The sequence below is a fragment of the Mobula birostris genome, chromosome 7 (genome assembly GCF_030028105.1).
Source record: "Mobula birostris isolate sMobBir1 chromosome 7, sMobBir1.hap1, whole genome shotgun sequence".
Lineage (NCBI taxonomy): Eukaryota > Metazoa > Chordata > Chondrichthyes > Myliobatiformes > Myliobatidae > Mobula > Mobula birostris.
The window spans coordinates 109,653,739-109,667,147 of NC_092376.1; the positions used below are offsets into that span (position 1 = coordinate 109,653,739).

The following is a 13,409-nucleotide window of genomic DNA, read 5'->3' on the forward strand; positions in this document are numbered from 1 at the left end:
ATGAGATGAGAGTTCTCCATTAAACTATTTCTAGTTTAATGGAGAACCATTAGAAATTCAGTACTGGCTCAATATGGAACCAGCAAGGAGTCAATTCTGAACCACGGTAGGGTCCAATCCTGAACTGATCATCGTCATTAATAAATCATTATATAGTAGTTCTAAAAAATCGGCAGAGTCTCAATAGCAATTTTTAAATTCAGAATTGATTCACTGAATACTCAAAACTGAATCACTATAGGCTCCTCACTCTGGATATATATTGAATCACTGTGGTGTTGGTGAACTACACAATTGTATAGTTTAGGTAAAGCTTCAGAAGTAAAATTGGAGCCAGTTCAATGCTGATTAGATCGTAAGTTCAACAAGTCATGATTGTAGATTGAATAGTAAATCAGTTTCAGTTATAGGTAAGCATTAAAATTATTTATTGAGGTGCAGCACAGCCCTTCTGGCCTGTTAAGCCAATACTGCCCAGCAATTCTGGGATTTAACTCTAGCCTAATCATGGTACAATTTACAATGACCTACCAACTGGTACATCTTTGGACTGTGGGAGGAAACCGGAGCACCCAGAGGAAACACACGTGGTCACAGTGGGGTGGGGGGGGAGCTTTGTCCTAACCTGTGCACTAGCATGCGACCCCCACTGATTTAAAAGTGACCCAATATTGAAGAAAAATAACATTCTGTCGATTTCTTGGTGCAAACACTTTAATTTTTTTGTACAAGACATAGTAGCATTTCACAAAATATATAACATAAAAATGTACATATTTTTGTAAAACAAAGATAAAGGGTTAAGCACCTGCAATCTGTAAAATGGTCAGAGGCTTACTTCCTTGAATACATTGTCAAACAGAGTGAATCAGTCAGGGTCTTTGCATGAACTTTCTACAGCACCTCTGCTCTACAGGCTCAAGTATTGTCATACATATAGGTCATATACTGTGAGCTAATCAGTAAGGAAAGTGGAAAAATATGTCTTCCATTAAATATAGTTGTTCATGTTTTCTTACCATATTGTAACCAGACTTCCTCGAAGGTATAGAATGGAAGCTATTCTTCACAAAGACTATAAACACCTTGGTGTTTGCCTGCCATCAAGACCCACCTCAATTCCCTTTGGTTTCTAAGCCTCAAGGCAATATTTACTGCTTACAGAAGTAATGTATTCTGCCAATTGGGAATCAATTTCATGCTAGAAGTACTATTCACTGAGAGTGGGTGAACTGATGATTGTCCCGTTCAACGGTGCAGAAGCTGTGTACAGTACAGTAGGGCAATGTAAGGGGCATAATCATATGCATAATTCACAACCACCAATATTGAGTTGGGGCTCACTTTAAGAGTCTGACGTGATGACATAATGACATGAAGTTTTTTTACTGCACTTTATGTTCTGTGTTTGGTTGACAATAAAGTTAGTTGTTATGGTTTCCCTTAAACTTAAAACACCTCTGCCATTTTCTTTATGAAAATCTACAGCACTATGTCTCATACTTTCCTCTTGAGCATTTAAGGTGCTTTATTATGTGAAGGTACTGAGGTTAATATACATGGCATTCATTTGACTGTAAGATACTCAATATAAATTTATAAGGCATTTGGGTTGGCTGCAAAGCCCTCTCCTTAATAGATGAGGTACTTGTGAAGCCCTTATGTTTACCTATGAGAGATTCAATGAACCAGAGGCCCTTGGGCTATTATATAATGCATTGAGTTGACTCAGGACTTCAGATTAATGTTCAATGCAATCAAATCCTCAGGGAAGCATTCAATTCAATGTAAGGTCCTCAAGTTAATGTGTAAGGCATGTGGTTGACTTAAGGCACTTGGGTTAATACAGCATAAGTGGGCAGACAGTTAAAGCACTTGGGTAAATATTGCAGTTCTCAGATAAATACAAGGCACCAAATGAATCTTGCACACACTGTTTTGTTTTCCTTTTCCCATTATATGTTTTTGTCATTTTTTTCCCCCAAATGATGTGGAGAATTCCCGAGCTCCACTCACCCTGAGATAATGGCACACCTCATGGGCAGTTGTGTTTGTTAGAGGGCTGTGGTGTCTTGTTTCAATTAGCACAGAGCTCTAGACTTAAAAGTAATGATCTCTCTTTTGAGTGTTGGTTGACCGTCACTGGGTAAACAAAAACATAGGCAAGTCTAGAACATCAAAGGAAAGCGTAGAAGACGCTTGTGTAGAAGAATCCTGTAAGGAGACAAAAATATATGGGGGAGAATGAAATGGAGGTCTGTCACTTTAATCCCTCCTTCTTGTGCCTAATTCATTACTTATTTTCTTAACAGATTTTTGGAGAACACCTGTTTATCATCCATCACCTTCTGTGTACGTGCACCAAGTCACATCGTTTAATGTTCTACCATTGTCTACCTCGCCACTTAAATATTTATGCTCAGCGTTTCTAAATCAATGCCTCGGAGAGCTGAGTTTGACTTGATGAGCAATAAATCTTCTTCACTGAGAAGCCAAATATCAGACATTCAAAATCTCCTGGGAAGATATTTGGAAGAGGGGTTGGTACATGGGAGATAGCTTAGATATCAGATTTGGGGGACACGTTGTCAGACGGAAAATTAATAAATACTTCAGTCATCACAGAGTATAATTCAGTCGTACTTTGCTTTTGTGCATGCTATAGAATACACCAAATCCAATTTCAGTGCAAATAACTTGTAACTTCCTGATGTGGTGTGTGTATAATGAGTATCAGAATTAAGAGTTGTCAAGAATGGTGTGATCTAATGATCTAATACTGTCTCACAGATAAAGAGGATTTCCATCTGCTGAAGGACCATTTGAGCTGGGACAGGAGCCTCAAGTCTAGACATTCTGTTATACATGTCAAAGATGAAAAGCTAATGATTAAATGGTTTTGGGAGAAACAGGAAACATCTTTAAGGTGGTGTTCAAACCCTAATGTTGGAGCATGCATAGGTAACAAGCAAACCATTTAAGGTGCAAATGCAGTCTTATTTGTGGCTAATTTTCTTTATTTTGGGCTTTGTCCTGTTTTGGATATGTGGTGGGTGGAAATTTCCAACATAAGCTCTGTTGTGTGACGCAGGAAGTTACTGTTTCCAGCAGTCCAGTACATACTATACAGGCTTTTGCAAATCGTGTCTAACCTTCCATCAATGGTGTATGGTACTGGCTTCCATGTGATGCATTACATTGGGCTTAAAATTTTCCATTGCAGGATCAGATGGCTGCCCTATTCTTTATACTGAACTAATGCTGTTGGTGTATAATCGGGGTTGTGCAATGCACTCAACCCAATTATCAAACTTACTGATGCACTGGGATCCTGCAGAAACTTTATAACAATGATGTCTAACTGTAGTGTGCTCCTCACACTGTGCTATATTGCTGGGTTCCCTCCACTCTTGTTAACAGTGGGCATCCAGAGAATAAGAATTTGCAGTACGTTGACAGTGACACAGAAGTAGGTAGGTCCCCTGTTGGATCCTTATCATGAAGTACAGAGGTTGCAGCTGAGGGTGTAACAACACCAAAAGCCAACTGGTGTTTGCTGATGTTCCTCTTGATATTTTGGTTGTCACCAATGTTTCAACTTCTTCAAAAGGCTCAAACCTCCCAAGGCAAATTTTGACGGAGGGAAACTAGCCCCTTGAAACATTTTTGCAACAACCAAAGGGATGAGTTTTCTGAACTCCTGTTAGGTTAAAAACATAGTAAGAAAAATATCTTGCACAGGGAACACAGTATGATACATATACCCAGGTGATGTGATATATTTAGTAATAACTGAAGAAAATAGTCCTTTTTTAATAATAAAAATAGGTTCTATTTGTTATCTTACAATATATTTGCATTTCTTTTTGGTCCACTATGACAGTTAATGGGCCCAACTCTTTCTGCAGGCGCTCGCTGCTCTGAATCTTTCTCTTGCTTTGGGTCCCTACAAGGAACAACTCGCACAGCCACAGTCAACAACCCGCTCCACATCTTCCACGAAGGAGGAGCCGTCCGTGCACTGGAAAACGTATTTCCGTCGCTTGCTCCGCAGTGGCACACAACACTCACTGATGCCACAGCTGCCCTTGCACTCCAGCCGAGGCACCTTAACCGTGGTTTGGCATGAGGCGTATCCTCGCTGTTTGCGATAGAAATCGCGGATCATTTCCTTCTGACAAAGGAGCTCTGTAAACCAAAATAGACAAGATTGCTTTTATTGGGGCTATCTCTTTTAACCAGCATTTTTAACTCTCCAGAGAGACCATACGGTTTTCAGGAGTGATTAACACCAATTTTCATTCATCCTGCATTTTGGATACTTAATGATTTCAGTCTGAATTTGGGATTCATCTGCTGATGAGAGGATGAGGCAAATTAAGCCACAAAAGCCCTTTCCAGCCCAGTAAGCCCTGGGATTCAAATAGAACTAACCAAGGAACAAGAATCGTGGGCCTGCTACAATTCTGGACTTCTCAGAGAGGACTACAAAGATTTAAGGCTTAATCTTTGGGTGATATTATTAAGCAGAATTTACAATGTAGTTCCAGGTCAGTGTACCTGATCCACAAGTCTCCTACCATCCGATTTAATCAGATTCCAATCAGCAGATTTTGTTCATTTCTACTTCAAATGCTTAATTACCTTCTCCTTTACAGTTCTGACAGGTTTTCATCCTGAAATTTTAGTTCTGCTTTTTCTTCTCCCAGATCTGGCCTGATCTGATTGCTTCCAGCATTTTCTGTTTTTATTTTAGATTTCCAGCAGGTTTTTGATTTTCCATTGACAGGAAACATGTCATTTTGTTTGAATTGCTCCTTGATTCATAATACACTTTCTATTTGGCAAAACTGTTTCTCTGAGGTTCATTATTGGACTTGTAAATGACTATCTTAGATATAAACACTCTGCATTGACAAGTATTGCCCCCCTATTTAACTGACAAATCCCTTTGGCATATTGATCTTTTAGTCTCAGTCAACTTGGCCTTCTCTTTCGCTAGAAATTGTAGCTAATTTGCTTTGTTAAATGTTAATTTACATTTCTAGTATTTGCAAGTTAAACTTACATTTCTAGTATAGTTTTTGCAAGTAAACTGTGAATTTTATGAATAAATACAAAGCAAAAATTGGGTATTGGTCAACATTGTGAAAGTGATCTTCAGAACTGGGTAACATGCGCTCTCAGTTGGCTGTCTCCCTCATCTAAGATGTCCATTTAAAGTAATTAAATGTGTGAAAAATGCTACACAGAAGTGAATCAAACATAAGTTGATCTAATGCTACATAAAGAAACTCCAGTGCAGATCATCAGAAAGGTAGCTGTGGGGGCTGTGGAGCTGATGGGGTGATTAAATTCAGGGATGTCCAAGGGGGCAGTATTGTGGGAGGTGAGCACATCATGCAGGATGATAGGCTGGAGTAAATTATACAGAAGGTGAGAATATGGAGGGACTGGAAAACAAGAAGGAGAATTTAGAAATAAAAGGTGTTGGCCAGAACAAACTACGGCTACAAATCAGTGAATTCAAATGAATCAAGGATAGTGGAAGCAAGTGGACTAATTGTCTTTGTTTTTGTGCTTGAAGGAGATGGAAGCTTCCATTTTGTGAAGCTGCTTAGCATCCTCCATTTTGTGAAGTGAAGTTGCTTGGTTTGATCAGTGTTTCAAAGTAGACACAATGATGATTCAGGTAATCTGCTGGACTAGAGATTATTTCCAAATAAGAAGTTACTTGTGAGGTGTTCTCTGATATAATGTAACATGGAGATTTGTGAATGGTGTGGTCTGTGTCTGCCCTGAGTGATTCAGACTGGTTACTGATTTGATCCAGAGTCAAACAGAACAAAGAGCCATAAATTACCGGTTGTCCTTGCGGAAGAAGGGCAATAAATGGATGCTGGCCTGGACCAGAGCCAATAGGAAGGTGTTAACGGTCAGTCGGATGAACCATAGCTCATAATACTGAAATGGAACACTTGAACTGGTAAGGAATGAATAGAAAAGCAGATGTTTCGAGTGCACTGGCAGTGATGACTCTCTCCACAGATCCTCCATTGCAGATATGCAATACCCCACAAACATGTGGAGATCATAGTGGGACCATGAGGAACACACGGCCAGCCTAGACCCCTTTTTTTTCTGGTGTTACCTTTTCTATTCTTTGACTGTTCATGGAGGGTCAGGAAAACCTAGCAGGTGTGCACCAGGTATTCAGTTGTGTAAATTCATGTGCTCTTCAGTTGAGACAATAAGGGAATTGGTCGGTAATTACAGATTCTCTCTGTGCCTCTCTGATCATTATTACAAAAGGGTAGATCCTTGTAACAATAGAAATGTGGGTGAGAAGACTGGAACTTCCAACACTGAAACTCATCACTTAGACTGGGATCAGGCAATGTAATTGAGTGTTGTATCATTAATCATTAAACTCATTTACCATCATGTTTCTCCTTTAATCGCTAACCTTACATGTAATACAGCCCGTGAAATTACAGTCAATGATATTTTAGCAATATTAGCGATTAAGTGATATAAAGCAGGGTTCATGCTGGAATATATGGGTGTTTCTATGTTTAAGAACTATTTGTGTCAAATGATATGACTTTTTTTATACTAGCCACAATGACTGTTGCTCACCTTCAGTAAAGTATGCTTCCTTAGAAACTCTATCTTACTTTGTTAGATACCAACGTGAAGGTTCCGTGGATGCTGCTTTGGGGACTGTTGAAGGGAAAGTAGCAGGGTAGCAATCAAATGTGATGTAACTGAGAAAGAGTTCTTGACATTCGGCAGAAATAATGGTAGTCATTTGATGCAGGGATACATCGCCAAGCTGGAAAGTATGAAGAGTTACAGAATTCACAGCTGAGTGAGAAAAGTAGCCGGATTCCCCAGTTGGGGTTGTGGTGCCTTTCCTTAACTTTGCTTTGAGCTTCCTTATAACAATGAGGGGACCACCAGACTGGATGAATTTCCAGTGGTGCTTCACCAGGAAGAAATGATTGGGCCTCTAGATAGTGGGAGATGTTCAGATTGGGCCCAGGAGTATAGATCGGGACTTGCATTGTTGATGGGAGAGTTCAGCCTGAACCCTTTGATATGGAAGGCTTCACTTCTGAGGAAATAAGCAAGGTGCCCTCCAAAATGGAGATCCTGTCCAAGAACGTGAGGCAACTTTGTTTGGGGTGTAATTATGGAGACAAGTGTCAAAGTAGTAATAATGGCACTGGCTCCTTCTTTGTCCAGTATTGTTTCCTTTAGTCACAGGAACGAGCTTTAGTGGAAATTCTTTAGATCATAAAGGATCAAAACATAGCAATGAGCTGGACAACTATGGAGCAGCTTGTCCTCAGGTCACAAGGCTCTCTCAGAGGTAGGAAGAGCAGCCCTGCAGTTAAAGAAATCGAAAAGCTTCTGGATATCTCCAGGTCAATTAAATTTATAGATGTCTGCTATGTAGTTATATGTATATATTTACCAATGTACATGTATATAAATCATTCATTTCTAACCTGATGTAAGGTACTTAGATGAATGTTAGTTACTTTATGGAAAACAGTGTGATGTACACTGAGTTTCGATGCAGTTTTAAGAAGCAGCACACACAAAATGCTGGAGGAGCTCAGCAAGCCAGGCAGCATCTGTGGAAATGAATAAACAGTCGACGTTTCAGGCCGAGACCCTTCTGCAGAATTGGAAAGGAAGTGGGGTGGGTGACACTGGAATGAAAAGGTGGGGGAAAGGGAAGGAGAATAGTGAGAAGGTGATAGAAGGTTTAACAAGAACTTGTATGATGTTTGATACATTCTGGTATTGGCTACTGTTTGGAGAAAATCCAAAAACCTGCAGATACTAGAATTCCAAAGTAAAGGCAGAAAATACTGGGAATATTCAGTAGGTCAGGCAGTTTCTGTGGGAGAAGGACCTGAATTAACATGTTGGGACAAGGATCTTTTCCTAGGAAATCAACAGGTGCCACCTGATTTGCAGAGTATTTCCAGCACTTCCTTGTTTTTATTGTCACTCGTTGTATGTTCCCTGTCCTCACTAAAGAAGGTCTTCCTCTATCTTGCTACCTTCTTTAGCCAGAAACACTGTGGAAGAGCCTGTGGATTTCACACACACCAGCAGGCCAAACAAAATGAGCACCATTAGCCCTCCAGTTCATCTTCTCTTACCTGTTTCACAAGTTTCGCCCGTGAAGTTGGTATCACACTCACAGTACGGTTCCCCCTTCCCGGAGATCTTACAACGGCCGTGGTCACACTTCAGATTCTGGCAACTGACCATCATCTTGTCCTTGTCACAAAACCTGCCAATAAAGCCGTCCTTGCACACACAGCGGTAGCTGGAATCAGATGCCACGCACGTCCCGTGAACACATCTGGGAAGAGGCACAACGTGCAGTTACAGTCTGAATGACAATGACAGAACGGGGGTAAATGAAGTTTCTTATACCAGTGGAGAGTGGGTTTATTTCATCTCCTTTCACCATAGATGCTACCTCATCTTCCGCACATTCTCTGTCTTAACATTACATTGGCAGGGATCGGGGGGGGGCGCGGTGTAATAAATAATGCAGGAAGAAAATGAGCTGTGAGGGGCTTACTGCAGTGGCTGGATGATTGACACAGCAGTGAGCTCTACTTCATCACAACTTCACACACTGGTTCAATTCGAACCTTAGGTACTGCCTGTGTTGAATTTGCACATTCTCCCCAGGATGAGGAAGACTTCCTTCCACATCCCAAACAATGAGCTGGTAATTGGCTACTGGGAATGTCCCCTCAGTGTAAGTAAATGACAAAGTAATTGAAAGGGATGCTGATGGTTAGGTGACAGAATTCAGCTACAGGTCTACAGGGGAATAAGACCAATGTACGTTTGTAATTGTTCCGTGGGGAACTGGCTTGGCCTTGATGGACTGAATAAGCTGAGTTGTAAAAGGCAAGTTAAATTGATAAAGTATGTATTACAATCGCAAAAGATATTTTGACGCCATATAAAAAGGCAAACAAACTACCTTGCATACATTTTAAAAGTAGTCCATCAAAATATATTTTGACCGGCCACAAGATGAATTCTGCACTTTGTGGTGTCAAAACTGCAAAAAGTAATGTGCAACATTTAAGAATAAAGTATGATGGAAACTAAGAGGCTATATGTAAATTTCACAAGTAACCGGTAATTTTTTTACTTGTGAAAAAGAGAAGAGAACCCCCTCTGTGGTTATTGCAGCAGAAGACAGGCCAAGGTGACAGTGTCACTTTCCTTGAAAAGGTTGGAGTTTACTGACAGCAGATGGCGCTGTTGTCTGCTGACATACATGTTCATTTACAAAACGTAGAAATGTCCCCCTCTCTCTTCAGTTTGCACGAATTAACTGAAGGGCACAGGAAATCCAGAAGACAAATAAATTTCTTCACTATTTTAATGTGAATTTGTAGAGCCATGACACATGAATTAGTGTCATTACAGTCAGCTAACTCCATTTCTCTGTCTGCCTCTGGGGTACCAATCAAACGGTTTACTCACTTGTTGGCGCAGACGTCTTTGATTTCTTGGTCACACAGAGGGCCTGTCCATCCAGCGTGGCATTCGCATGTGATGCTGGATTGGTCGATGGTTCTGCACAGGCCATGTCTGCAGATGTTGCACGACCTGCATCCTGGAGAGACGCCCAGGGGCATCGTTGGCGAGCTCCTGAAATCCTGCAGCTCGTTGTTGATCCTGACGTCGTGAATGCAGCCATGGAAGCCGTTGAGGTTCCGTTCGGGACCCTGGCGGAGTCCTGCTACCCCTGACACTGGGGGGATTCCTTCAACAACAAACAATTGGCACAAGTGTAGAGGAGGTTGTTAAGGTGCCCATTGGCTGCTAGGTGAACCAGGTGGTTTTGTTTAACTCTCAGTCTTGGTTCACTGGTGGTGAAGTCAGGAATTACCACAATAACACTTTAATTTGCAGTTATTGCTTTACCTCAATGCACCATTGTATTGAATTGATCTGTTTGAACAACTTGCAAAGTAAGTTTTTCATGGCCTTCTCTTGTGCCATGATGAGGCCACCCTCAGGGTGGAGGAGTAACATTTGGGTACCCCCCAACCTGATGGCATGAATATTGATTTCTCCTTCTGGTAAACAAATTCCCCCACTATTCCCCTATTCCCCACTCTGATCTTTCACTTCTTCCTCACTGCTTGTTGCTTCCCCCGGGTCCCCTCCTCCACCCCTTTCTCCTATGGTCTATTATTCCCTCCTATCAGATTCCTCCTTTTCCAGCCCTTGACCTTTCCCACCCACCTGGCTTCACATATCACCTTCCCTTTCTCTATCCCCTCCCCCACCTTTTTATTCTGGCATCTTCTCCATTCCTTTCCAGTCCTGGTGAAAGGGGGTCTCAATCAGGACATTGAGGACACTGAAACATTGACTGTTTATTCATTTCCACAGATGCTGCCTGACCTGCTGAGTTCCTCCAGCATTTTGTGTGTGCTGCTTCTGGTTTTTCATTATTGCATACTGATCATACAGACCAATTCATTACAACACTGATGTGGGGTAAAACTATATCAGAGTGCAGAATAGAACTGTTACAGTTACTGAGGAAGTGATCTTGATCTCTATGAACGGAATGCAAGTCAAATCTTTCACTGTAGCTTGGTACATGTGACAGTGATAAACGGATTCCAAAAGTGAGTCATATCTCATTGCTCTGGTGGGTGTTGTTTGTGGCTAAATCTATCTATTGTGCTAACTTTATAGCAGCAACTTTATTTCAGAATAACTCAATAACTCTACTAGGTGTTCTTTATAGACCATCCAATAGTAACAGAGACCTCCAGGAGCAGATAGGGAGACTGATTCTGGAAAGGTGTAATAATAACAGGGTTGTTGTGGTGGGAGATTTTAATTTCCCAAATATTGATTGGCATCTCCCTAGAGCAAGGGTTTAGATGAGATGGAGTTTGTTATGTGTGTTCAGGAAGGTTTCTTGACACAATATGTAGATAAGCCTACAAGAGGAGAGGCTGTACTTGATCTGCTGTTGGGAAATGACCCTGGTCAGGTGTCAGATCTCTCAGTGGGAGAGCATTTTGGAGATAGTGATCACAATTCTATCTCCTTTACCATAGAATTGGAGAGGGATCGGAACTGACGAGTTAGAGAAACATTTAATTGGAGTAACGGGAAATATGAGGCTATCAAGCAGGAACTTGGAAGCATAAATTGGAAACAGATATTCTCAGGGAAATGTACGGAAGAAATGTGGCAAATGTTCAAGGGATATTTGAGTGGGGTTCTGCATAGGTACATTCCAATGAGACAGGGAAGGATGGTAGGGTACAAAACTAGGTATTGATAGAGATCTAGAAGATTTTAAGGCTAACAGAAAGGAGCTTAAGAATGAAATTAGGAGAGCCAGAAGGGGCCATGAGAAGGCCTTGGCGGACAGGATTAAGGAAAACCCCAAGCCATTCCACAAGTATGTGAAGAGCAAGAGGATAAAACATGAGAGAATAGGACCAATCAAGTGTGACAGTGGAAAAGTATGTATGGAACCGGAGGAGATAGCAGAGATACTTAATGAATACTTTGCTTCAGTATTCACTAGGGAAAAGGATCTTGGCGATTGTAGGGGTGACTTGCAGCAGACTGAAAAGCTTAAGCATGTAATTATTAAGGAAGAGGATGTGCTGGAGCTTTTGGAAAACATCATGTTGGATGTGTCACCGGGACTGGACGGGATATACCCCATGCTACTGTGGGAAGTGAGGGAGGAAATTGCTGAGACTCTGGCGATGATCTTTGCATCATCAATCAGGACGGGAAAGGTTCCAGGGGATTGGAGGGTTGCGGATGTTTTTCCCTTATTCAAGAAAGGGAGTAGAGATAGCCCAGGAAATTATAGACCAGTGAGTCTTACTTCAGTGGTTGGTAAGTTGATGGAGAAGATCCTGAGAGGCAGGATTTATAAACATTTGGAGAGGCATAATATGATTAGGAACAGTCAGCATGGCTTTGTCAAAGGCAGGTTGTGCCTTACAAGCCTGATTGAATTTTTTGAGGATGTGACTAAACACAGTGATGAAGGTAGAGCCATAATGTAATGTATACGGATTTCAGCAAGGCATTTGATAAGGTACCCCATGCAAGGCTTATTGAGAAAGTAAGGAGGCATGGGATCCAAGGGAAAATTGCTTTGTGAATCCATAACTGGCTTGCCCACAGAAGGCAAAGAGCGATTGTAGATGGATCATATCCTGCATGGAGGCCAGTGACCAATGGTGTGCCTCAGGGATCTGTTCTGGGACCCCTACTCTTTGTGATTTTTCTAGATGACCTGGATGAGGAAGTGGAGGGATGGGTTAGTAAATTTGCTGATGACACAAAGGTTGGGGGTGTTGTGGATAGTGTGGAGGGCTGTCAGAGGTTACAGCAGGACATTGATAGGATGCAAAACTTGGCAGTGAAGTGGCAACCCAGATAAGAGTTAGGTGATTCATTTTGGTGGTCAAATATTTTGGCAGAATATAGCATTAATGGTAAGATTCTTGGCAGTGTGGAAGATCAGAGGGATCTTGGGGTCCGAGTCCATAGGACACTCAAAGCTGCTGTGCAGGTTGACTCTGTGGTTAAGAAGGCATACGGTGCATTGGCCTTCATCAACTGTGGGATTGAGTTTAAGAGCCGAGAGGTAATGTTGCAGCTATATAGAACCCTGCTCAGACCCCACTTGGAGTACTCTGCTCAATTCTGGTCGCCTCACTACAGGAAGGACATGGACACCGTAGAAAGGGTGCAGAAGAGATTTACAAGGATGTTGTCTGGATTGGGAAGCATACCTTATGAGAATATGTTGAGTGAACTCGGCCTTTTCTCCTTGGAGCAACGGAGGATGAGACGTGACCTGACTGAGGTGTATAAGATGCTGGGAGGCATTGATCGTGTGGATAGTCAGAGGCTTTTTCCCAGGGCTGAAATGGCTGGCACAAGCGGGCATATTTTTAAGGTGTTTGGAAGTAGGTACAGAGGAGATGTCAGGGGTAAGTTTTTTATGCAGAGAGTGGTGAGTGTGTGGAATGGGCTGCCGGCGACAGTGGTGGAGGCGGAAACGATAGGGTCTTTTAAGAGACTCCTGGATAGGTACATGGAGTTTAGAAAAATAGAGGGCTTTGGGTAAGCCTAGGTAGTTCTAAGGGCCTGTATTGTGTTGTAGGTTTTCTATGTTTCCAGGAACCTCATCAGCTGAGAAGGAATGATGTTAATGCAAGTTGTTTGATTTTTCTGAACAGACGACCAATTTAGAGGCAAACAAGTGATATTTAACAAATTAACTAGAAAATTGTGGGTATTTTAAGAGCAACTGCAAAATAAATATCTAGCAGGAAAATACCAAAATACCT

General features: G+C 41.6%; 1 protein-coding gene across 2 annotated transcripts in view; it reads right to left on the minus strand.

Annotated features, from left to right (window-relative positions):
* Positions 1-696: 696 nt before the first annotated feature.
* The window catches only part of LOC140200362 (slit homolog 3 protein-like), a 669,401-nt gene continuing 656,688 nt past the window's right edge, over positions 697-13,409 (minus strand). For both annotated transcript variants that reach the window (XM_072263584.1, XM_072263583.1), the window contains 3 exons: positions 9,538-9,820; positions 8,181-8,386; positions 697-4,188 (listed from right to left, as the gene is read on the minus strand). In XM_072263584.1, the coding sequence (XP_072119685.1) occupies positions 3,947-4,188; positions 8,181-8,386; positions 9,538-9,820 (731 nt within the window). In that variant the 3' untranslated portion in view covers positions 697-3,946. The remainder of the gene's footprint in view (positions 4,189-8,180; positions 8,387-9,537; positions 9,821-13,409) is intronic.